Here is a 24,962-nt window from a genome sequence, read left to right on the forward strand (position 1 = left end):
TGTTTTATAAAAATTTGAAATAAAAACTGACATTTACTATGGACAAATAAAATATATACGTAAAAAAGGAAAAATAGGACATTTCAAAAAGATCATAAAAATTGACATAAAAAGAAAATAATTTATATCTTATGGAGAAAAAATTAACTCCTTTGATCAATAAAATAATAAAAATAAATTAAATGAATCAAAAATAGAATAGAAAATATAAACTCTAAAAAATAATAATTTAAAACAATCACAGATTTTTCTGTGTGCAGAATAATAAAAGTTTCAGTTTCAGTTCAGTTTCAAATCATTGAAACAGGTCATTAAAACCTCAACCTATCCTTTATATATGACAATATTTGATTAACTTCACAGGTCTTCACTCACCTTATTTATTTAACGGAACTGAGTTTTGTATTATTCGTAGCCTCGCTCTGAATTCAGCTCTGTGCTGCAAAAGAGAGAGAGAGAAAAGCATTTTGCCTGATTTCTTTTCATTAAAAATCAGTAAATATGGTGGCTATAGTAAGTTTAACACCATGATCCGACGTTATTTATTAAAACGTTTTTTTAAGAAAACAGAGGTAATCCCGCATGCAATGTCGCGCACTCTGCCAAGCTCCGCTTCGTGTGCCTGCCATTTTAGAGCGCTGGACGAGATTTTAGTTAATGGATTTATATATTTATTATTTTAATAAATTTTCCCTGGTGATGAGAAACGAACACTAACATATAGCTTTATATTTCTGTGTATTTCAAATGTTTTAAGTTTTATGTAATAAGGTAACAAGGTCATTATTTTTCCAGATATAAAAAATAATAATAAAAATGAATTTCAGTTAAATAATAGCAAAGTAAAATTAAATAAATGTTCAGTCGAAGTTCTTTTCTCTTTTCATTTTTTATTTTTAAAACATTTTTAAGCATCTGTTCAAATTCTCAAACAGCAGATTGCCTATATCTGCTATATTAAGCTACAGTTACTGAAGCTGTTTGTTTACTGAACATAAATATAAATCCTTCTAAATGTCATAAATAAATATAACTAATGATAACTTACTTACTCTGCACGTTTTTATGTATATTTTATTTTTATAGTTGATTGCTGAAGGCTCAAGGCGAGGTGTTTTTTGCTAAATGTAAAGGTGGTAAAGAAGTGATGGTGTGTGGTATAGTGAATGGGGAGCGCAGTGCCCGTGGTGATCACTATTCAGTTCTGGTTGCTGTTGATTTTAGACGTGGTGTCACCGGATTATTTGCACAATGCTTTTTTCCACCGCCAAGATAGAAACCCCACAGAAATTTACCTGAACACACATTATTTCCAGACCACCACGCAAGGCAGAGACAGGCTGGCAACTTAATTTAATGTACAATACGATGAAGCGGTGAATGCATGCTGTGTTATTAAGTGCAACAATTGCTCTCACAACCGTAGGGGAAAACATACTGCAAATGGAGTGCATTTTTTAGCTTCCCAGCTTGGAAGCAACACGGAGGATCACAGGTCAACAACATTAAACAACATTACCCAATGTGGTCTAAGTAAAAGACAATAATAAAACACAAAAATAATAGCCTTTTGTGTGTGGGTTTGCTAGTTATAACTTATAAATTAAAACTAGGTTAGCTATTTATTTATAACTTATAAATTAACGCTAGTTTGGCTAGTTATAACAAGTTAGCTGAATTGGTAATATTTTGGTGAAATAAGACTTTAAATCTGTGAGTAGTTAGCTGAATTGGTAATATTTTGGTAAAATAATCCTTTAAATCTGTCAGTAGTTAGCTGAATTGGTAATACTTTGGTGAAATAAGCCTTTAAATCTGTCAGTAGTTAGCTGAATTGGAAATATTTTGGTAAAATAATCCTTTAAATCTGTCACTAGTTAGCTGAATTGGTAATATTTTGGTGAAATAAGCCTTTAAATCTGTCAGTAGTTAGCTGAATTGGTAATACTTGGGTAAAATAAGCCTTTAAATATGTCAGTAGTTAGCTGAATTGGTAATATTTTGGTGAAATAAGCCTTTAAATATGTCAGTAGTTAGCTGAATTGGTAATACTTGGGTAAAATAAGCCTTTAAATCTGTCAGTAGTTAGCTGAATTGGTAATATTTGGGTGAAATAAGCCTTTAAATATGTCAGTAGTTAGCTGAATTGGTAATATTTTGGTGAAATAAGCCTTTAAATCTGTCAGTAGTTAGCTGAATTGGTAATATTTTGGTGAAATAAGCCTTTAAATCTGTCAGTAGTTAGCTGAATTGGTAATACTTTGGTAAAATAATCCTTTAAATCTGTAAGTAGTTAGCTGAATTGGTAATATTTTGGTGAAATAAGACTTTAAATCTGTCACTAGTTAGCTGAATTGGTAATATTTTGGTAAAATAATCCTTTAAATCTGTCAGTAGTTAGCTGAATTGGTAATACTTTGGTGAAATAAGCCTTTAAATATGTCAGTAGTTAGCTGAATTGGTAATATTTGGGTGAAATAAGCCTTTAAATCTGTCAGTAGTTAGCTGAATTGGTAATATTTTGGTGAAATAAGCCTTTAAATCTGTCAGTAGTTAGCTGAATTGGTAATATTTTGGTGAAATAAGCCTTTAAATCTGTCAGTAGTTAGCTGAATTGGTAATATTTTGGTGAAATAAGCCTTTAAATCTGTCACTAGTTAGCTGAATTGGACATAATTTGGTAAAATAATCCTTTAAATCTGTCAGTAGTTAGCTGAATTGGTAATACTTGGGTAAAATAAGCCTTTAAATATGTCAGTAGTTAGCTGAATTGGTAATATTTTGGTGAAATAAGCCTTTAAATATGTCAGTAGTTAGCTGAATTGGTAATACTTTCGTAAAATAATCCTTTAAATCTGTCAGTAGTTAGCTGAATTGGTAATATTTTGGTGAAATAAGCCTTTAAATCTGTCAGTAGTTAGCTGAATTGGTAATATTTTGGTGAAATAAGCCTTTAAATCTGTCAGTAGTTAGCTGAATTGGTAATATTTTGGTGAAATAAGCCTTTAAATCTGTCAGTAGTTAGCTGAATTGGTAATATTTGGGTAAAATAATCCTTTAAATCTGTCAGTAGTTAGCTGAATTGGTAATACTTTGGTGAAATAAGTCTTTAAATCTGTCAGTAGTTAGCTGAATTGGTAATACTTTGGTGAAATAAGCCTTTAAATCTGTCAGTAGTTAGCTGAATTGGTAATATTTTGGTAAAATAATCCTTTAAATCTGTCACTAGTTAGCTGAATTGGTAATATTTTGGTGAAATAAGACTTTAAATCTGTCACTAGTTAGCTGAATTGGTAATATTTTGGTGAAATAAGCCTTTAAATCTGTCAGTAGTTAGCTGAATTGGTAATATTTTGGTAAAATAATCCTTTAATGACTACCGGCCAGTGGCCCTCACTCCGATAGTCACAAAGTGCTTTGAAAGACTGGTTCAGACCCACATCAAAGCCACCATCAACGTCACTGTGGATCCACACCAGTATGCATACAGGAAGAACCGATCCACAGAGGATGCCATCTCCTCTGTGGTCCACACTGCCCTCACCCACCTGGAGCAGAAGGATTCCTATGTCCGTATGCTCTTTGTGGACTTCACATCCGCTTTCAACACCATGATTCCACAGACCCTTATAAATAAACTCTCCTCACTAGGACTGAGCTCTTCGCTGTGCAGCTGGGTCCTAGACTTCCTGACCAACAGGCCGCAGTCTGTGAGAATTCACAACATCTCCTCCCCCACTATAATCCTCAGCACTGGCTCCCCTCAGGGCTGTGTGCTGAGCCCCCTCCTGTTCACACTGCTCACATATGACTGCTCACCTCTCCATCCAGGCTGTCATATTGTGAAGTTTGCAGACGACACAGCAGTGGTTGGATGCATCACAAACAGAGATGAGTCCAGCTACAGGCAGGAGGTGGAACACCTGGAGGGTTGGTGCAGAGAGAACAACCTCTGCATCAACGTAAAGAAGACGAAGGAGATGATTGTGGACTTCAGAAGAGGCCAGCATGCCCACCTCCCCCTGCACATTGGAGGATCTGCGGTGGAAGTGGTCGACAGCTACAGGTACTTAGGGGTGCACCTGAGCAGCAACCTCACCTGGAGCAACAACACTTCCACTCTGGTCAGGAAGGCACATCAGCGGCTCTACTTCCTCAGGAGGCTGAGACGAGCTGGACTCGGGAGCGCAGTCCTCACCTCCTTCTACAGATGTGTGGTGGAGAGCGTTGTGTGCTCCAGCATCAACGTGTGGCATGGAAGCTGCTCTGCTGCAGACAGGAAAGCTCTGCAGAGGGTGGTGAAGGCTGCACAGAGGATTGTTGGAGTCAGCTTCCCCAGCACCACAGACATTTACACCTCCAGATGCAGGAAGAGGGCCACCTGCATCAGGAAGGATCCCACCCACCCAGCACATGCACTTTTTGTCCCGCTTCCCTCAGGACGGAGGCTGCGGAGCATCAAGTGCAAAACAACCAGACTGAGAAACAGCTTCATTCCGGAAGCTGTAAGACTCTTAAACTCCACTTAACAACACACTGCACTGACACACAAGGACAATTACTGTACAAACACGGTCACTTTACCCGCACTGAGACACTTTATTTTCTACTGCTCTAATTCATTTCATGCTGCTATAGCACATTTGCACTCTGGACTTGTTGCTGCAACCTGTCTACTCTTTCTATTTATTTCATTTTGGGGTATTTATCTTTAACTATTTTGTATATTCTATTTTTATTGTATTCCTTTATTGTACTTTTATCTATATATCTATTTAATAACAGCTCTTGGGTGTAAACTGGATCGTGAGATCACAATTTCGTTCCACCTCATGTACCACATAAGATGCGAATGACAATAAAATCTCCTTGAATCCTTGAATCCTTGAATCCTTAAATCTGTCAGTAGTTAGCTGAATTGGTAATACTTTGGTGAAATAAGCCTTTAAATATGTCAGTAGTTAGCTGAATTGGTAATATTTTGGTGAAATAAGCCTTTAAATCTGTCAGTAGTTAGCTGAATTGGTAATATTTTGGTGAAATAAGCCTTTAAATCTGTCAGTAGTTAGCTGAATTGGTAATATTTTGGTGAAATAAGCCTTTAAATCTGTCACTAGTTAGCTGAATTGGACATAATTTGGTAAAATAATCCTTTAAATCTGTCAGTAGTTAGCTGAATTGGTAATACTTGGGTAAAATAAGCCTTTAAATATGTCAGTAGTTAGCTGAATTGGTAATATTTTGGTGAAATAAGCCTTTAAATATGTCAGTAGTTAGCTGAATTGGTAATACTTTCGTAAAATAAGCCTTTAAATCTGTCACTAGTTAGCTGAATTGGTAATATTTTGGTAAAATAATCCTTTAAATCTGTCAGTAGTTAGCTGAATTGGTAATATTTTGGTGAAATAAGCCTTTAAATCTGTCAGTAGTTAGCTGAATTGGTAATATTTTGGTGAAATAAGCCTTTAAATCTGTCAGTAGTTAGCTGAATTGGTAATATTTTGGTAAAATAATCCTTTAAATCTGTCAGTAGTTAGCTGAATTGGTAATACTTTGGTGAAATAAGCCTTTAAATCTGTCAGTAGTTAGCTGAATTGGTAATACTTTGGTGAAATAAGCCTTTAAATCTGTCAGTAGTTAGCTGAATTGGTAATATTTTGGTAAAATAATCCTTTAAATCTGTCACTAGTTAGCTGAATTGGTAATATTTTGGTGAAATAAGACTTTAAATCTGTCAGTAGTTAGCTGAATTGGTAATATTTTGGTGAAATAAGCCTTTAAATCTGTAAGTAGTTAGCTGAATTGGTAATATTTTGGTAAAATAATCCTTTAAATCTGTCAGTAGTTAGCTGAATTGGTAATACTTTGGTGAAATAAGACTTTAAATCTGTCAGTAGTTAGCTGAATTGGTAATATTTTGGTGAAATAAGCCTTTAAATCTGTCAGTAGTTAGCTGAATTGGTAATATTTGGGTGAAATAAGCCTTTAAATCTGTCAGTAGTTAGCTGAATTGGTAATATTTTGGTGAAATAAGCCTTTAAATCTGTCAGTAGTTAGCTGAATTGGTAATACTTTGGTGAAATAAGACTTTAAATCTGTCAGTAGTTAGCTGAATTGGTAATATTTTGGTGAAATAAGACTTTAAATCTGTCAGTAGTTAGCTGAATTGGTAATATTTTGGTGAAATAAGCCTTTAAATCTGTCAGTAGTTAGCTGAATTGGTAATATTTGGGTGAAATAAGCCTTTAAATTTGTCAGTAGTTAGCTGAATTGGTAATATTTTGGTGAAATAAGCCTTTAAATCTGTCAGTAGTTAGCTGAATTGGTAATACTTTGGTGAAATAAGACTTTAAATCTGTCAGTAGTTAGCTGAATTGGTAATATTTTGGTGAAATAAGACTTTAAATCTGTCAGTAGTTAGCTGAATTGGTAATATTTTGGTGAAATAAGCCTTTAAATATGTCAGTAGTTAGCTGAATTGGTAATACTTGGGTAAAATAAGCCTTTAAATATGTCAGTAGTTAGCTGAATTGGTAATATTTTGGTGAAATAAGCCTTTAAATCTGTCAGTAGTTAGCTGAATTGGTAATACTTTGGTGAAATAAGCCTTTAAAGCTGTCAGTAGTTAGCTGAATTGGTAATATTTTGGTGAAATAAGCCTTTAAATCTGTCAGTAGTTAGCTGAATTGGTAATATTTTGGTGAAATAAGACTTTAAATCTGTCAGTAGTTAGCTGAATTGGTAATACTTTGGTGAAATAAGACTTTAAATATGTCAGTAGTTAGCAGAATTGGTAATATTTTGGTGAAATAAGACTTTAAATCTGTTAGTAGTTAGCTGAATTTGTAATAGTTGGGTGAAATAAGACTTTAAATATGTCAGTAGTTAGCTGAATTGGTAATATTTTGGTGAAATAAGACTTTAAATCTGTCAGTAGTTAACTGAATTTGTAATAGTTGGGTGAAATAAGACTTTAAATCTGTAAGTAGTTAGCTGAATTGGTAATACTTTGGTAAAATAAGCCTTTAAATCTGTCACTAGTTAGCTGAATTGGTAATATTTTGGTAAAATAATCCTTTAAATCTGTCAGTAGTTAGCTGAATCGGTAATATTTTGGTGAAATAAGCCTTTAAATCTGTCACTAGTTAGCTGAATTGGTAATATTTTGGTGAAATAAGCCTTTAAATCTGTCAGTAGTTAGCTGAATTGGTAATACTTTGGTGAAATAAGCCTTTAAATCTGTCAGTAGTTAGCTGAATTGGTAATACTTTGGTGAAATAAGCCTTTAAATCTGTCAGTAGTTAGCTGAATTGGTAATATTTTGGTAAAATAATCCTTTAAATCTGTCACTAGTTAGCTGAATTGGTAATATTTTGGTGAAATAAGACTTTAAATCTGTCAGTAGTTAGCTGAATTGGTAATATTTTGGTGAAATAAGCCTTTAAATCTGTAAGTAGTTAGCTGAATTGGTAATATTTTGGTGAAATAAGCCTTTAAATCTGTCAGTAGTTAGCTGAATTGGTAATATTTGGGTGAAATAAGCCTTTAAATATGTCAGTAGTTAGCTGAATTGGTAATATTTTGGTGAAATAAGACTTTAAATCTGTCAGTAGTTAACTGAATTTGTAATAGTTGGGTGAAATAAGACTTTAAATCTGTCAGTAGTTAGCTGAATTGGTAATATTTTGGTGAAATAAGCCTTTAAATATGTCAGTAGTTAGCTGAATTGGTAATATTTTGGTAAAATAATCCTTTAAATCTGTCAGTAGTTAGCTGAATTGGTAATATTTTGGTGAAATAAGCCTTTAAATCTGTCAGTAGTTAGCTGAATTGGTAATATTTTGGTAAAATAATCCTTTAAATTTGTCAGTAGTTACCTGAATTGGTAATATTTGAGTGAAATAAGACTTTAAATCTGTCAGTAGTTAGCTAAAGTGGTGATTTTATATGAAGGAGTCATTAATTTCGCTAGGTGGCAGTGTTGTGAAAACATAGGGTATTATAGAAACCTGGATATTAATCTACACAGATTTGCCTGAAAACTGTTTATTTGGGTGAGTAAAGTGCTTCCATTTATTTACAGTAGGGTTAAATTTCCTGTGTTTTAGAGAGGTTAGCAGCAGTTAGCAGCTGTGCTAGCCAAAGTTTGCAGCAGTTAGTGCTGGTAAATGCCTCCCAAAAGCACTACACTGAGGAAACCTGAGTGTTCCTTTAAGCCAACTAGTAGTTCATCCCACTTAGCCTGTTTTAACATGGTAAACATGCAGACTACAGTTTGATACACTCACCTCTGAACTGCAAAAGAGCAAACACTGCGATTAGCTACTAATGCTAATGCTGCTCCAGCCTGGGTTCTTAAGAAAATTTACTGAAACTCCTGTATAACGCTGCACTTCAGTGGCTTTACTGCTCCTTAGGAACTGACTGGAAAAATGTATACATAAGGCGCACTGTCGATTTTATGGCAAAATTAAAGGATTTTAAGTGTGCCATTCCTGCTTAAAAAAAAAAAAGCAAAATAGTCCTAAATATATACAGAAACTCTAACACACTCTAATATGTCTGTATTAAAGTACAATGACAAATCTAACAAATCTAACTGTGACAGCTCAGTGTGTGCCTGTGTCTGGGTGTGTGGTTGTGTGTGTGAACATGTGAAAAGTGTGTGTCCTGTGTTCCACTGTCAGTCTTGTGCCCTTTTGTATTGCAGGTGGACGCTGGAGAAAGCAGAGGTCCTGTGATCAAGAAATCTCTTTTCCCCCTGTTTAACTCAAAGACTAGCTTTACACGTAACTCCTCAGAGAGAGTACTCCCTCTAGTGGCCTCACCCATGGTATTAATGTCCATTAATATACCGCTATATATATACCACACTAAACTGACTCTCTGCCATTGCATGCCACTGACATTATTAATCCACATTTATCTTTGGGAGGTGAACGGGGTGTTTGTGCTCTGTTGCTCACTTGATCCATGTTGTTGTCCTCCAGCAGTCTCATTGCTGTTGTGTTGCCTTTGGGCTGTTTTGTCTAGTTTAGACTAGTATTATGGGTAACTCTTAACTTTATAGAGCAATATAGTGCTCAGATGTGCAGCACAGTAAATGTAGTATATTCTATGATAAATGGTATATTCTGTGCTAAGAACTTATATGAAGTCTTTTTATAAATCAGGTGTTTTTGTTTTTTTATGATATCTTTATGAAACAATTTGTGATAGTACTTCAATCACAATTTTGGATCAATTCTTAAATTCTTGTATGTTGTCCACTGTGCTGAGCACTAATATGTTAAGGGGAACAGTAAATTGAGCTAGTAAAGTCAGTTGAGCTGCAAAATATCATTGGTCTGGTGTTACACAAGGCACATTCCACCACATTAACATCGTTATGGCGGTGATGATGAATATAAGGATTATTATGATGGGATTTCCCTGCATGTATACATTGTAAAGGAGATCATATTAATTTTGGGTTTTAGGTTTTTCTTAACACATCCATACACATCCATACCAGTAGTAGAATACTAGGATTGAGTTTGGTTTCAATTCAGTTACGTTTTGGAAAAGCAGTATTCTAACGCAGCAACTTCTTTTTTTTTTGTATTATAAAAAATCCAACAAAATTAAGACTGTTGACAGGCCATATAAAAACTTTACCCCAACCGTTGCTTTAAGAGAAGCTGAAATAGAATTTCCCTTATTTCCCTTGTAAAACTTATTTGTACTAGTGTTGAACTAGTGTCTCTTTGTGATAAGATTAGTTAGTGACGTGGTATTAAAACATGCCACACTTCTGATTATGGGCACCAACTTCTATTAAGTTATCCCTTCTCTTTAAAAGCCCAATACTGGAAGTTAGCACACAGTCAGCTGATGTAAGAATAGTCTAACCTTGAGTGAAAATCTATCTCCAGGTGTTCAAGTGTAGTTCAAGTACAGATAATGTCAATACTAAGCTTATATAAGATTATAATATTAAATATTTACTTACGAACTAACAGAGTGCCACAAACCTTTAAAGCTATATTGACTAAAAGACTATTTGTTTTAAGGAATTCGGTTTGCATTTCACTCTCTGTTTTTTACATTTTACATTTAAAAATGAAAATGATAAATATACATTTAAGTATGTTTTTTAATAATTAAGCTATTGTAATAAAATAGTTTTACTATTAATGTATAACCAGGAAAAATAAAAGTCATAAAACCCTAACCCTAACCAAGGAATCACCTATGTATAAATCAAAAATAGATGTACAGGCCTAATGATATGGGTACTGTAATATTAATCATATAAATATATAAATCCTCCTCTCTCATGCAGGCTTGGTGGCTTGGCTCTTGCTCCAGGGTTCCATGCTTTAGTATGAGTGATTGTGTTGTATGTTCATCATGGGTCAGGTCCTGAATGAAGGTCCAGATCAGGTGGTGATGCAAAAGTCCTCCAGGGGGTTCGGTCACCAGGGCAGCAGCCGGCACCGGACGCGCAGCAGAGACCGCGAGAGGAGCCGAGACCGGGAGCAGGACCGAGAGCGAGACAGCGAGTGGCCGGCCGAGAGGATACCTGAAACCCACACTCAGGTACTGCAGAGACAGTGGACTGCACCTATATCAAATTCAGAAGTTTATAAGAGTGTTCTTACAGTAAATGTAGATATTCTTAAATATACTCTTATTAAAGTCTTAATTATCAGTTAAAACAGCTACTGTATGGGGTTACCTGTCAAAAGTTTGGACAGACCTTCTCATTTAATGCTTTTATTTTTTTTGAAAGTGTAAATGAATACTGAAGTCATCCAGACTATGAAGAAACACTGTATCATGAAATCATGTAGTAACTTAAAAGTGTTAAACAAACTAAAATACTGTTTGAAGCATTTAGGTGCTCTTATCAGTGGTTCTTTTAACTGGTTTCTGAGGCTGGAAACTTCATCAGTAATCAGATGGTGTTTATGTGGTCATAAGGAGTACAATTTTTTAGGTTGAGTTGCAGTTTTGGGAAGTGGAGCACTAAAGCATCCTGGCTCTCAGTCAGCACATCCAGACTAATCTAATCCCAGACTGCGGCCTGAGAAGCCGAGGTGAATCCCATCTGTCCAGTCAGCTATAAAACTCTCATCACAGCAGCCTGCTGATCTGTAAAATACAGCAATTGAAATATGGAATGGCTTTGGGTTCCGAGACAAAGCTGATGTTTGTGGTCATTTTTGCTGACTCCACTTTCTTTTCTTTTCTCAGAACCAGCCACTCAAATCTCTACGCAAGCTCCTTCATCTCTCTTCCTCATCCTCCTCCAACCAACCCACCACCCCAGACCTGCGTTTCCCACACTCCAACCCAGGGTCCTCTAAAGGGGGCAGCTTTGTGGAGTCCCGGGGTCACGTGGGAGGAGGAGGAGGGTCATCCCAAGCCAAGTCTCGCTCCCAGTATCCACTCCCAGGTCAGCTAGAGTCTACATGGCACTCAGCAGCTCTGGCACGGGGTGAAGGAAACCCGTACCCAGACCAGCTGGCCTCCAAAGCAGGACAGAACGGAATCGGATTTGGCCGGCCGTCCCGCTCGCGGATGCCGAACCTCAACGACCTGAAAGAGACTGCTCTTTAGGCCGAGGTGGCATCAAACCACAGCTCCACCCGATGGCCTGGAGGATTAGAGAGTGAGGGAAACTGCTCTTGACCACTATTTAACTCTTGAAGGGTAGGCCTAAGTATGTCTTAATAGTTTTTTTTATTCTTCCATATTTAATAGAATTTGTAATATTATTTATGGGCTGTATTTTTTGTTATTGGATAAATATAATATGATTTCAATGAAAAAAGGTTTTATGTAAACATAAGATGTATAAATACATTAGTATAGTATATTATTCTCCAAATATATATATATATATATATATATAATTCTATATAAGATTTGGTTAAGGATGTCAGGTGGTTTGTGTATAATATATATATATACATATATTTATAAACTTATATATTTAATATAAGTTTATAGAAAACTATAATTACAACATATGCTCCAACTTTGTGTTACGTTTCTATCTCAACAGTGGATTTAACATAGGAGCTAAGAGCCAGATCTAACAATACACTCATTTGTTAATCAATAAAATGCAGCAAAGTTTTTCAAGGCTTTTCAAAGCTTTTCAAAGGACAAGCCACAGTAAATTTGTGTAATTCTGACTCATACCTTCTGCAGTATTGTGCTGCCACCTGCTGGCTACAGTCGTCTGCTACATCCACAAAATACAGATGCTGTACGTTGACTGTACACATCAAAAGATCGCTGCAGTTTCGCAGCTCATATGTTTGTATGTGCAAAGCCAGATTTCATTTGTATATTCTCAGGTTTAGTGTTATTTAAACACTGTAAATACTATTGTATTGCAATATTTTGAGACCAACACAGGACAATTTAGTATTTAAAACTCCAGTTCATGTTTAGAGCTATAGTCTTAATAGTATGGTTGTTTGGAGAAAGGGTAAGTTCAATAATCAGCTTATCGCAATATGTAAAGACAATAAAAAATACACTCGCCACATCACCAAAATAATGCAGATTTTCTTTGGATAAGGTAAACTGACTTCACTGCATACTGCTATTGACTTGAATGGTAGTAAATTAATAGTTACACAAGATGTCAAAAGCCAAGAAGATCTGTAAATAATTTAGCATAGAAATTGTGAAATATGCATCCAGTTAAAAAAGAAAAACACTTAAAGAAGTTTAAAGTAAGAGTAAGCTAGCTAGTTAGCTAAATTTTGGGTAATTGCTTCACTGTTGTGAGTATATTAGACTTAGCATTTATGGCATTAACACCAGCATCACACAACACATCAGGAATTCCTCAAACACAAGACCCTTCAAAATCAATCCTCAGCCTCTTACTGACGATCCAACACCCTTCACTCTATCATGATTATAGAGCCTTAACTCCTGCGTTTCTCAGAATGAAAAATAAGAACTCTACGCAACGTTGTCTTTAAAGGAATACTCCAGTGTTTTCAACCTGTAATCTATGTAACCTATAGTACCTGTTTTAGAAATCACAAGCAGTAGATGATGATTTTTTTCCTCTATTTGAAAATCTACATGTTTAAGCAAAGCATTCTTACAAGGAAGAAGCTCTGAGTGGCCCTACTGTCTAAGTGTTGGTCCTATCCCTGGGAGATGGCAGCTTCACTCAAAAGTGTAACTAGAATATCTGTGGCATTACTAGAATGACCAGAACTTCTAATACAAAGGTGGAAGAAACAAATTCTTCACAGTGGGCATGATGGAATGATTTGAATAAAATGTGCATTTAGCGTTCTTTTTCTTTTTACACAAAAAGCATGTAATTAGATTTCACCCTTCCAGTGCTGAGAAAACTACTAGCTGTTTTCATCCAGCTTTTTGTAAAAGTTACAGTACACATCAAAAGTTTTGACAAACCTTAAATTCTTCATTGTACATTAATATTAAAACAGAAGTAAAGTTCTGAAGAGGTAGAGTTGGGACACAGTGAATAGCTCTAATGTTCTAATCCATATTATGGTAAGGACTACTAAACTAAGTAAAAAAAAAAACAAAAAAAAACTTTAAGAAATGAAGGTCAGTCAATCTGTTCATCATACTTACCAGCCTCAGTACCACAAGTTAACAGCCCTCAGATAAAAGTCACCTAAATGCTTCAGTATTTTGGTTTGTTTCACACTTGTTTCTATATGATTTATTATGTGTTCCTTCATACTTTGAATGACATCAGTATTCATTTATAATGTAGGAAAAAAATTAAATGAGAAGGAATGTCAAAACTTTTGACTGGTACTGTGTGCGCAATGTAAGAAATTTTAACAAAAACTATTGTAGGCAACTTCAGATGACTAGATGATTAGAAACTGCATTGCATCATTCTATTTTGCATTGTATCTATTTATCACTCTTTTTTAAAATATTTGGTCGAATTGTGTTTTTTATTCAATGCACATTTTGTAAATGTGAATAGAATTGTAGACATTTACAAACACAACTTTTAGTACAAATAGGGCAGATAGAGCTGAAGTTTGAAAAAGTTGGAGTAGTCCTTTATTACTGCACTTTAAGTAAACTACGCCATTCTCAGATAGAAAAGGTCACGTCTTTTTCCACAACATGGTAGTGGTGGTCATTTCCACACTCAGTGTATAATAACAGCCATCACAGTGTGTGTAAATTACGGTATTACAGCCTATCTAGGAGTCTTTTGCATCATATTTGTGATAAATGTATTATGCAGTCTATAACTTAAGAGGACAGTCTCTGTAACCTGTAAACTGTAACCCGGGATAAAAGGCTTTTTTACCGTAGACACTGGGTGGGTGTGTTACACTGATACCAACATGTGGCCACAATCGACTCTGTTCATAGCAGCTTATCAGACAAGGAAAGTTAAAAATAAAGGATTTGTTTCGTCTGACTGAGACATGACATGGTAGCATAGATTATTAATGTTTCATCTTTTGTTTTTCACGGGTAAAAATGCCAATAATAAGCAGACGTTTGGTTCTCAAACAGTTTCATGTTTACACCTGTTATGGACAGTAATCTCTCAATAAACCTTGTGGAATTTTCTCTGTGTTTTTATTTCTGAAAGAGGAAAGCAGACCTTCGTTCTTCAGCATTTCTGCTGCTCTGAACTGTTAAAGGCCTAAAATAAAATGTTTATCTTTGCCTCTCTCTCTCTCTCTCTGTTTCAGTCATTAGCATTGTCACTGTCAATAATGAATATTCAGGTTCATCTGGCCTGTGACAGTTATAAGCATGGATTTAAAACAGTCTCAGCCATTAGCATGTTGCTAAATGCATTTTACCAACAGTGATGTATGGTGTTTAAGTATATTGTAAGAAAAAGGAAGACAAAAATCATATATTATTCACGAGAAGAGGGGGTGCTTTTTAAATACACAATTGATTGGTTAACAATTTGTATATCACTTAATTCCTACACACTTAATTCTTTGAATGTATTATCATTTTCATTAAGAAAAATATTATTTCATCTAACAGTGTTCTTCTCTATATTAGGCCCCATGAAACTGATGCTAAATATGGCAATATTTATATAGTTATGATGTTCATTTAAAAATGTGCATGCATTCCACAATTGAATATTTTGTTCATAATTTAGTTTACTAAATTTATTCTTTTAAAAATACAAAACATTCAAGGCAATTCAATTATTCATCAGTTTATTATTTTTGAATACACTTACATTTACACAACACCCAATAATCCACTTTTCATTCAGCCTTGTTATCATGACTGTTTTTAATTTATCTGATTTACATCTGCACTGAATTAAATGTCAGCCCTGTTGGTGGTTACTGGTCCTGTTTTTTCTCTAATAAAACCCTAAAGTGAAAACAGTGCTAAAACACTGGTGCTGGGCTGCAGCGGCTGCGTTCAGGTGCATTTGTTCATGCATGTCAGCACTTCCATGCGGATGGCGATGCGTGTGTGCCAGCCAAGGGGCAGCATGCGGATGTAGCGCGCCACGATGGGCGGCCGCAGGAGGTTCTGCACTGTGGACGAGCGGTCTGAGTTCCCATAGAACACCTGAGGAGGAGGAATACACAAGTGAGACGCATTTCATTTATCTGAGTTTAATTATCAGTGTTACAATCTGATCACAGGTTACTTTAGACTTTCATTCTGCACTCTGATTGGCCAATTCAATTTTATCTCATGCTCTGTTTTTACTATGTTATTGGATAACCAAACTTTCTATCATGTAATCTGATTGGCTATTAAATGCTGTTTTGCAATTTGAGTCCTTTTTCACATTGATTGGCTAGTTGCATTTTCTGGTATCTGACTGACTAACTCAGATTTCACTCTTGTAGTCTGAGAGGTTATTCAAACTGTCAGTCTTGAAATATGATTGGCTGGTAAAAGTATCTAAATAGCTTGTTAAAATGCTATACTGTAAAAGAATTGTCTGCTTAAATGAGCTTCATAAATAAAATAAAAAAATTATAAATCTTACAATAAGTTTTCCTGCTGCACTCTGATAGTTTAGTTGCATTTTCTGATCTCTGATTGGCTAACTCTTGCAGTCTGATTCTGACTTGTAAAAATGTGCTGTAATCTGATTGGTTAGTTAACATTTTTCTTTTTAACTTTGATGTGCTAGCCAATTGTTTCAACATCCTGCTATTATATTACTTAAGCTCTATTCTCGTTACATGTCCTAGCCTCTGATTTTATATGATTGGCTAGTTGAATGACCCTTAAAGGAATATGATTGGCTAATTAAATTATCATGTATAAGTTCAAATTGCTACAGGGGAATTTCATCTTAAAATTCTGACTCTTGGCTTGTTGGCTAAGAATCGGATTGACTAGTTGAATTTTCTCGGCTGAATTCTGATCAGTCTAGCTGAATATTTATGGCATATGTTCTCCAGTAAAAAAGAAGTTTATTGTTCTTTATTGGTGGTTATAATAATTCAGAAAGCCCAGCATGCTCATCTCCATGTTGCTCACCCTGTTGTTTCCTGTCTGGTCTTTGTAGTAGATCCAGTTGAGGTTGTCGTAGCTGCGATACTGCAGGCTGTACTTGGTCATCCATTCGTCTGCATCACATCGGCCTTGTGTGAGAATCCCCGAGACCACCCGCACCTCCTGTAGGTCAATCTGCAGCCACTGCATATTGTCCTGGAACTTAGACAGCCATGCACAACTGGAAAAGAGAGAAGATAAGAAGAACTTTTGTTTTCTACACCTGGTTTATTGTATTTTTGGTGATTGGATCAAATGTCAAAATGTACATCGCAACAATAAAAAACTTTCATATGAGTTATAATTAGGACAATATTGATGAGAAACAATTTTTTTTTGCAGGAAAGTACAAGTGTAAAAAATCCTGGTTCAAAATACATTCAGATACAAAACACATAAATATTACGGATAACAGGCCCTAAAAACTATTAAATCAATAGAAATTAGGGTGCATCCCGATTGTGTACTAATTACAAATACTTACTAATTTTTGAGAATGTAGTAGGTAGTATATGTGCGATTTTTTAAGGGATGATGAATAAAAACATATCCCAAGCTTTTAACATCCCAAAGAGGCACTGTACAATCCATCATCCAAAAATGGAAAAAGTATTCTAAACCTGCAAACCTACCAAGACATGGCCGTTCACCCAAACTGACAGACCAAGCAATAAGAGCACTGGTCAGAGAAGCAGCCAAGAGGTTCAAGGTTACTCTAGAGGAGCTGCAGAAATCCTCAGCTCAGGTGGAACAATCTGTTCACAAAGGGACTACACTATACACTCAACAAATCTGTTTTGTATGGAAGAGTAGCAAAAGTTTTTCTACAGCAGCAACAGGGAAGCTGTTCTGAGTTGATAGGAATATGGATAGAGCTAAATACATAGCAAATACTTTGCATGTCACACATTTTATCATCTCACCCTCCTATGTCTGAACAGAGGACAACGGAACAGCATGCTTGTTTAAAAGTAATGTTTCTGCTTTAATACACGCAAATAAACCCAACAGCAATATCGAGTATGAAAAAAGTTATCGCTGTCATGTTCATTTATTATACTGATAATTGTATTCCTTGTGATGGGAATAGTAGTATACAGTGATAAAGTTGAGTATACTCATATATTAATAATCCATACTCAGAACTGGTTAGTTTTTGAGTGTGGCTACAATAGACACTATTATCCCATAAATGCAATGAAAGGGAGGAGTTACATCTGAAGGAATATTAGAATAATAGTGCGGCAGCAACAGTGGTAAACCCACACTATTAAGATTAGTGTAGGGTATTAAATCTATAGTATTTGTGTGTAGCGTGCAATTGGAGGCCGCCATGGTTTGTTTGTTTGTAAATCACATGTGGATGTGAAGTAAATTTTCAATGCGTAGAGCCAGATTACTGACTTTAAATTTTGCTGAACCACAGCTCTGTTAACACTGTGCTAGCTCTGATAGCACAGTGTGACTCACCCGTAACCCTGGCTGTTGAGCCGGGCCTTGCCAGGGACCCAGGCAGAGAACCAGCCCACATACTGCTCCTGATTAGCGCAGGTGATCTGCTCTGAAGATACAGCGCCAGACTCAAAACCCAGCGGCTTGTGGTAAGGGCACTCTGTGGACACAAACAGACAGAACCAGCCACTCCTTAAAAACACTCACTGACAAAAAAATAACACACAGAGAAGGACGCATGCAATGAAAAGAAATGTTATATGTGTGAATGTAATGATGATATATGTGGGAACAATATTAGAGTGAAACTGTAATCTGGGGGAGTAGGCAGGCTGAGGAAGTCTTGCAATCTGGCAGAGACATTCCTGGAAAACTATTGCTGTGTATAGGTGAGCATTATCCTGCTGAAAACTGGAAGTTGCCTGCCAAGTTGCCATTAGAGGCAACAATAGTTGCTACACAATGCCCTGCACTTATTATTGACAAATGGAGGTGTAGAGTACAGGCATGTGCCCATTTGGTGATAGCAGTTATTGTTAAATAATGGATCAGATATCACAGGTATTCATCTTAGGCTTGCTCTAAAATTTCTCCGAATACCTTGACTGATTTAGTGATGTTATGTGCTGGAGAATCCCCTTCCTATCTTTCTTTGCATTTGTTACAAACTTGAGATCCTCGTGATCGCCCATGTATGCTTCTTAAACACTTGCCTTTCTTGGAAGCTTGCTGCAGAACATTTGTCCTCACGTGTGCTCTCGTGCTGGCACTCAAGTTACTGTAGTGTGGTTTTGGTACAGAGGGGAACACAGGCCCTATTCTGAGCCCTGTAATCTTACCATCACATCACTGCATTAGTAATGAGATTACATGCTGGCAACCTGCCTTTTCTCCACCATTAACCTCTTACCCTCTTTCTCTCTCTCTCTCTCTCTCTCTCTTTCTCTCTCTCTCTCTTACATTCCAGCATTCTAGCTGTACTTTATCCTTCTATTTCTGAAACCATGGTGCAGGGTTGTCTCATATTGTAAAGGATCCTCTCATACTGCAGAAACAGCCTTGATGTCCCTTTAAGATGTGGACTGAACTTGAGCTCTGAAGGTGTCCTGTAATAGCTGTTGCCAAGATGATAGCAGTACATCCTTTAAGTCCTGCAAGTAGTGACGTAGTGGCCTCCTTGGATGGAGCTCGTTTGTCCAGCACATCCAACAAATGCTAGATCGGATTGAGATCTGGAGAATTCCGAACATCTTGATCTGTCATGTGCCTAATGGAAATTGGCATGAAGAGGTGTACTTGATCTACAACTATGTTTGAGCATGCCTGGACCTAAGGTTTCCACAGCGTCTCCACCAGGTTTACCTTTTTCCATCATGCAGCCTGGTGCCATCTCGTCCCCAGGTAATGCCAGGTTGGAAGTTTACATGTTTAGGAGTTATTGTCTGTTATTGGGATTCTTTCAAACACTACATGAATAATCAGTGACACGAATAAACATAATCTTTCACCAGGAGGAACACACAGAAAACCTGACTGTTTTGTCACGAAAATACACGCAAAATCTGATAAAATTGAGAAAATGGATACATGTTGATGTATAACTCCACCCTCACCTTTTTCTCACCCTATGTCTTGCACTTTTATTGGCTGTAACTAGTCGTAAGCTGTCTGGAACTAGGCAAAAACTGATTTTGTGTCATTTTCCATTCCCCAGACTTAGTTCTGAACTGGAGCTATAATGCTAGCATTACAAATTAACATTCGAAGTTGCCTAAATCCTTTGGGAAAATACATAAAACAAACCTTTTAGCTTCTTTAAACCAAATCTTTATTGAGGTCAGGCAATAAGTAAATGAACTTCAGATTTTTGTAAATGAGTTAACGCATGCAGTGTGGCATATGAACTGCCAAAGGAAGTGCTACTCTACTCTCTACTCTCTTGGGCTGTCAGTTAAATCACAGCCTCATGTGAACCTGCCCTTTAGTTGATCTTGTGACCTGGTGGCTAGCATGGCTAGTATTTTTTAGAGTCAGTTTTAATAGCCTAATTTAGCAGTACCTGGCATGCAGTCCATGTACGGGCTGTAGAGGGTCGGTGGGACTGAGGTGGTAAGAGGTGAGGGTAGGGTGGGCCTGCCAGCCACTGATGTTGTCTCGCAGTCACACGTGCACGCTCTCCCATTGGCTGAACCTGTCCATGGCTCCATCACCTGCTGCTCTTCCTCCTGCTGCTCCTCCTCCTCCAACTGACACAGACACAGATGGCAGATGTTTCCATGATAATTCTTTGCTACATTTTTGGTTGCCGTACCTTTAAAATTGATTTATGTAAATGAGCTCTGTTCTAATTGGCTACCCTACTTCTTTGCGTTTCATTGAAAAAGCAATCCAAGCTTAAATATGCAGAACCAACACTCCGCATCCCATTAACAGCACTGGACAAGCTGAGATAAATATGATTACAGTGTTTTATGGCAAATCCATTCAAAATATGTCCCACTGTTTATGCCCCTGGTTGGCATTGTTAGTGCTGTCCCAGTTTAGCACTGTTCCAGGGATTTCGATATTTAGTAATTATCATACTATGCTTGCCAAAGAAAAAATGTCTCTGCCTTGTTAGCTAAAGAGCTTACAGCTCTGTTTACACCAGCTAGTGAATATCTTGTGTAAGTTACTATAGGATTAAATCTGACAACTCGACAGAACACCGGTCAAAATGAGTACTGTTCGCAATTTTATCTCCCGCAACAAAGATAGCGTTTCTTACGGCTGTGGGGCCTCTCGCCTCACAGCTTGAGGTGGTGATATACTTGCAATTATGAATATTCATGAGCAAGAGCCGAAATCCTGTTTTGCTTCAGAGATCACTTATCCAGTGAAATAAAGCAGGGCTATACAGAAGCACCGGAGCATTTTTCTCCCAAAAAACGGCTCACATGGTATTTATTCATACTAGAGACCACAACTAGACATTTTAAAATGAATGAAAAAACGAATAAATGAGACCTTTAATTTCCCCAAAAACCAACAGTATGCCTCCTTTCCTGGGGTGGTCCTGATTAGAGCCAATAATCATAAAATTTAATTGTCTTTTTTACTGCACTTGAGTAAAACTTTTCGAATAACCTGACCTTGATTTCTTAAAGTATTTTTTTGTCTTTACTTAGCTGAGTAATTCTTGCCATAATATTAATTAAAGTATTTCTCAAATAGAGTTATTCACTGTATACCTGTAACTCTACCTCTTCACAACTTAACAACTGATACTCTCAAACACTTTAAAACACAAGAAATTCAAGTAATGAACTCTTGATAAGTTCAGCACAGCTGTTAACTTAAAGCCATTGCAGGCTACTCTACCTCATAAAACTGACTGAGAAAATACAGCCAAGATGTGGAAAGCTGTTATCTAAGCAAAAGGTGAAGAATCTAAAATATAAAACATATTATGGTTTGTTTAACACTTTTTGTTTTGTAAATACTTCCATGTTTTTCTTCATAGTTTGAATGACTTTAGTATTAATATACAATACAGAACAAATTAAAATAATTAAAAACACAGAATGTATGTTGTGTCCAATCTTTTGACTGGCACTGTAGGAAAACCCGTAAAGCATCTGTATAATGTTCTGAAATGAGTGACAGATTTTCTAAAATAAATGAATGAAGAATTTAAATGATTATGAATAAGAAAGCTGAGTAATAAAGTAAAGCTTTGGCTGGTCATTAGACTCTCGGCTGCAGCTAACGATGCTAACTAACGATGCTATCTTCACCTGAAGTTTTACTGTCAAACTTCAGGTGAAGTATTCAGCAACATTGGTCTAATCTCATGTGATTAAACTTATTGGTTTGTTTGAGTTTGTTTTATTTATTTTAAGCGAAAGTCATATATAACCAGAAAAAAACAATAAGAACTTTTAAAAAAGAAAGAAAAGAATGTTTCGTAGACAAGGGTTTTATTCCCAGGGAGCTTCACCACACTACACATGTATCTGCCCAAGATTCCTAACACTATATGTCCCTACCTAGCTAACATGAATACAATATAACTAACTTTGATTAAACGTGGAAAAAAACACTTCTCCTAATTCCAATAAAAATGGCAAATCTTTATACAGTAAGCTGCAGAACATACCTTGAGTTTAGTGGAGCTGGACTGAACCCCTATTATTAGAAGAATATACCATATATATATACATTTAAATATTACACATGCCATCTGAACTCCTGTAAAGGATGTGATTGCGTTAGATGTGTACAACCGATACTGGTATGTTCAGTATGGAATTATCATCCCGTTTTTATTGATAATTGATGATAATTTAATGGAAATTACATTCTCTGTCACTCTTATGTCTACCCCAGTTCCCTCTGTCCATCACTGTTTTTGATCACACTATCACACAACCATAGTCCGAATACCTTGATACTATACTATACTATACTATACTATACTATACTATAGTTCACTACATAGCAAATTATAGCTGTCCAATGAAAAACATGTATCTTAAAAACAGCCTCTTTACAGGAGAGAAATAAAACCTTCATACATTTTCATGGAAGTCAGTGTAAAAGACTTTATTTTAGGTAATTTTGGAGAATTTGTAAAATTGGCCCATTAATCAATACATTTTGATCCAGCTTAGGGGACGGTTTGTGTGTTAAAATTATGTAACAAACTAAAAATCTACAAAAATGGAGATACTTCTTTTTATTTGACAGCAACAAAATGTTATATAGTGAAAAGTGAATGGGTTAATAAGTAAACCATTCCTAACACAGCTTTAGGGTGCAGTCAGCTTAGTAAGACAGTAAGACATTTTAAGTGAATTTTTTGGAGATTTGAGCTTTTGTTTTCAGACAACAATATTATGTATTTTTTGCAGCATCAATACGTTAATCAGACACTGGCAGAGATGATGAATAGCAGTTTTTCTTACAGAGTCAGCAGACTTAGATGTAATCACTCAATAAATCTGGGCCCTAGGAGATGTTTAAATGTGTCTTCCTTCCTTCATAATGAAGCGTTTTCATTTTTCTTCAAAGCAATCATCCTCCCATACATTCAGATAGTGTATAACCTAATACCATATGTGGCCCCAAACTCACTGACTTCTCTTCCCCTGCAGAAGTAGGCTTAAAGAGCCAGAAAGAATGAAGCAATAAACTCCATCAACAGAGAAATGGAAGCACTTACCTCCTGAGTGTCAACTCCAGTAAACACTGCCAGTGGAACCGAGACCACAGCGTGGAAAAATGTGAGTACAGGAACAGTGGAAAGAGAAAAGTTTTTCAGTCCAGTTATACAGTTCAAGTTATCTAAACAAAGACAAAGACCAGCTCTTGGTCTATATAGCAGATATAAGTGGACCTTGGGGTATGGAATAGGAATACTTGAATGATCAGTTTAGTCAAAAAAGTAATGTTACTAACCGTAAAAATATAAGTGATTAATTATTTGCATTATTATTGCTTAGCATTATTGGGTTAGTGTTTTCCATATTGGGTTTAACACAGAGAATGTGAATTTGCAGTACACTGACCAACGAGAAATAGCATCCTCCTACAGTGCTTAAATGAGTGAGTCAGTGAACCTAGCTACCACACACACACACACACTTTACCATGAGTTAACAGCAGCAGGGTCAGCAGAAACACACTCAGAGTCTTTGACTCCTCCATCCTCTTGATGAACGCTGGACTGCCAGACTGCTGGACAGCTCTCTGCCCCGGCAAGCAGGTTGGATTACTGTAATCCACCATCACTGCGCATTTTATCCAATAATACTCCTTATCTCTCTCTCTCTCTCTCTCTCTCTCTCTCACTTGCTCTCTGTTCCATCATCTCTCACACACACAAAATGACATTCAACCACACCAAGCTATCTCTCTCTCTCTCTCTCTCTCTCTCTCTCTCTCTCTATATATATATATATATATATATATATATATATATATATATATATATATATATATAAGAAAAAAAAAGAAAAAAAACAAACATTTGGAAATAAGAAAAGAGGTTCCTAATGGGGTCCTGTCATAATCTGTTATGCAACTTGAATATTCACACACAGTTCCTGATGGTTTTACAGTAGGGCTGGAGTGTTGAAAGGGTGTTCAATAGCCTCCCACACGTTTTCAGTAATGAATAGCATCTGTATTTTCAAGACAAGCTCTAAAGACAGTATGGGGATGAGCAGTGTCTAGTTGGAATTGCTCATCGGAGTGTGCATTCAGATAAGGTGGGACCACTGGTTACAGGACCTTAACATTAATATAAATAAATAATACTGTCACAGCCTGAACTCAAAGGATAAAGACACAACTGATGCTACCATGAGCAAGATACCCAACCAAACTACAGTTAAAACTGAAAAAGAGAAAGACTTGAAACTTATGAGGAATAATTACTGGATGGAGGTTTTTATATATGAGAGAGATAAAGAGAGGGATAGTGAGAGAGAGAGAGAGAGAGAGAGAGAAAGACAGATAGACAATGAGAAAGAGAGAGATAGAGATAGTGAGTGAGAGAGAAAGACAGAAAGAGATAGTGAGAGCGAGAGACAGATAGACATAGTGAAAGAAAGAAAGACAGAGAGATAGACAGTAAGAAAGAGAGAGATAAAGAGAGAGATAACAAGGAGTTGTTGATGGGGCAGGTCCAGCACACACCCCAGGTGGATGATTTTCAGGCATGCTTTGGTTCTCCTGCTGTTGTGAGATCCCTGTTCCAATTCTGTTGAAGCTACAAACTGCAAGTGGCGCCAGTTGTGGCAGAAGACTGAACCATTCTGTGTCTGTACGAGGTATGGCCGTGGTTCCTCTGCTGGACTTAACACTGTGCCAGATGAGTTCCAGTTCTTTTCCCCATCCAACTTGAGATGGACCCTATCACCTGACTGCAGCTTAGGAAGGGAATGAACAGAGTGTCTTCTGTCGTAGAAAAGCTCGTAGGCTGCTTTGGCTTTTCTGTCATT

At 36.4% G+C, this 24,962-nt stretch overlaps 2 protein-coding genes across 4 annotated transcripts in view; one reads left to right on the top strand and one right to left on the bottom strand.

Annotated features, from left to right (window-relative positions):
- LOC103029134 (cyclin-dependent kinase-like 5) overlaps positions 1–14,594 on the top strand; it is a 145,844-nt gene extending 131,250 nt beyond the window's left edge. For 2 of the 3 annotated variants that reach the window (XM_049486404.1, XM_049486405.1), the window contains exons 16-18: positions 8,711–8,833; positions 10,402–10,581; positions 11,239–14,594. In XM_049486404.1, coding sequence (XP_049342361.1) covers positions 8,711–8,833; positions 10,402–10,581; positions 11,239–11,604 — 669 coding nt within the window. In that variant the 3' untranslated portion in view covers positions 11,605–14,594. The remainder of the gene's footprint in view (positions 1–8,710; positions 8,834–10,401; positions 10,582–11,238) is intronic. The other variant, XM_049486406.1, reaches the window with a different exon arrangement.
- Positions 14,595–15,195: 601 nt separating this feature from the next.
- LOC103029655 (retinoschisin) lies at positions 15,196–23,709 on the bottom strand. The gene is made up of 6 exons (XM_007237476.4): positions 23,607–23,709; positions 23,180–23,205; positions 20,036–20,222; positions 17,995–18,136; positions 16,510–16,705; positions 15,196–15,579 (listed from the first exon to the last, which is right to left on the bottom strand). The coding sequence occupies exons 1-6, from the start codon at positions 23,662–23,664 to the stop codon at positions 15,427–15,429; spliced, it is 762 nt and encodes a 253-aa protein (XP_007237538.2). The 5' UTR covers positions 23,665–23,709; the 3' UTR covers positions 15,196–15,426.
- Between the last annotated feature and the right edge of the window lie 1,253 nt (positions 23,710–24,962).

The sequence above is a fragment of the Astyanax mexicanus genome, chromosome 13 (genome assembly GCF_023375975.1).
Source record: "Astyanax mexicanus isolate ESR-SI-001 chromosome 13, AstMex3_surface, whole genome shotgun sequence".
NCBI lineage: Eukaryota > Metazoa > Chordata > Actinopteri > Characiformes > Acestrorhamphidae > Astyanax > Astyanax mexicanus.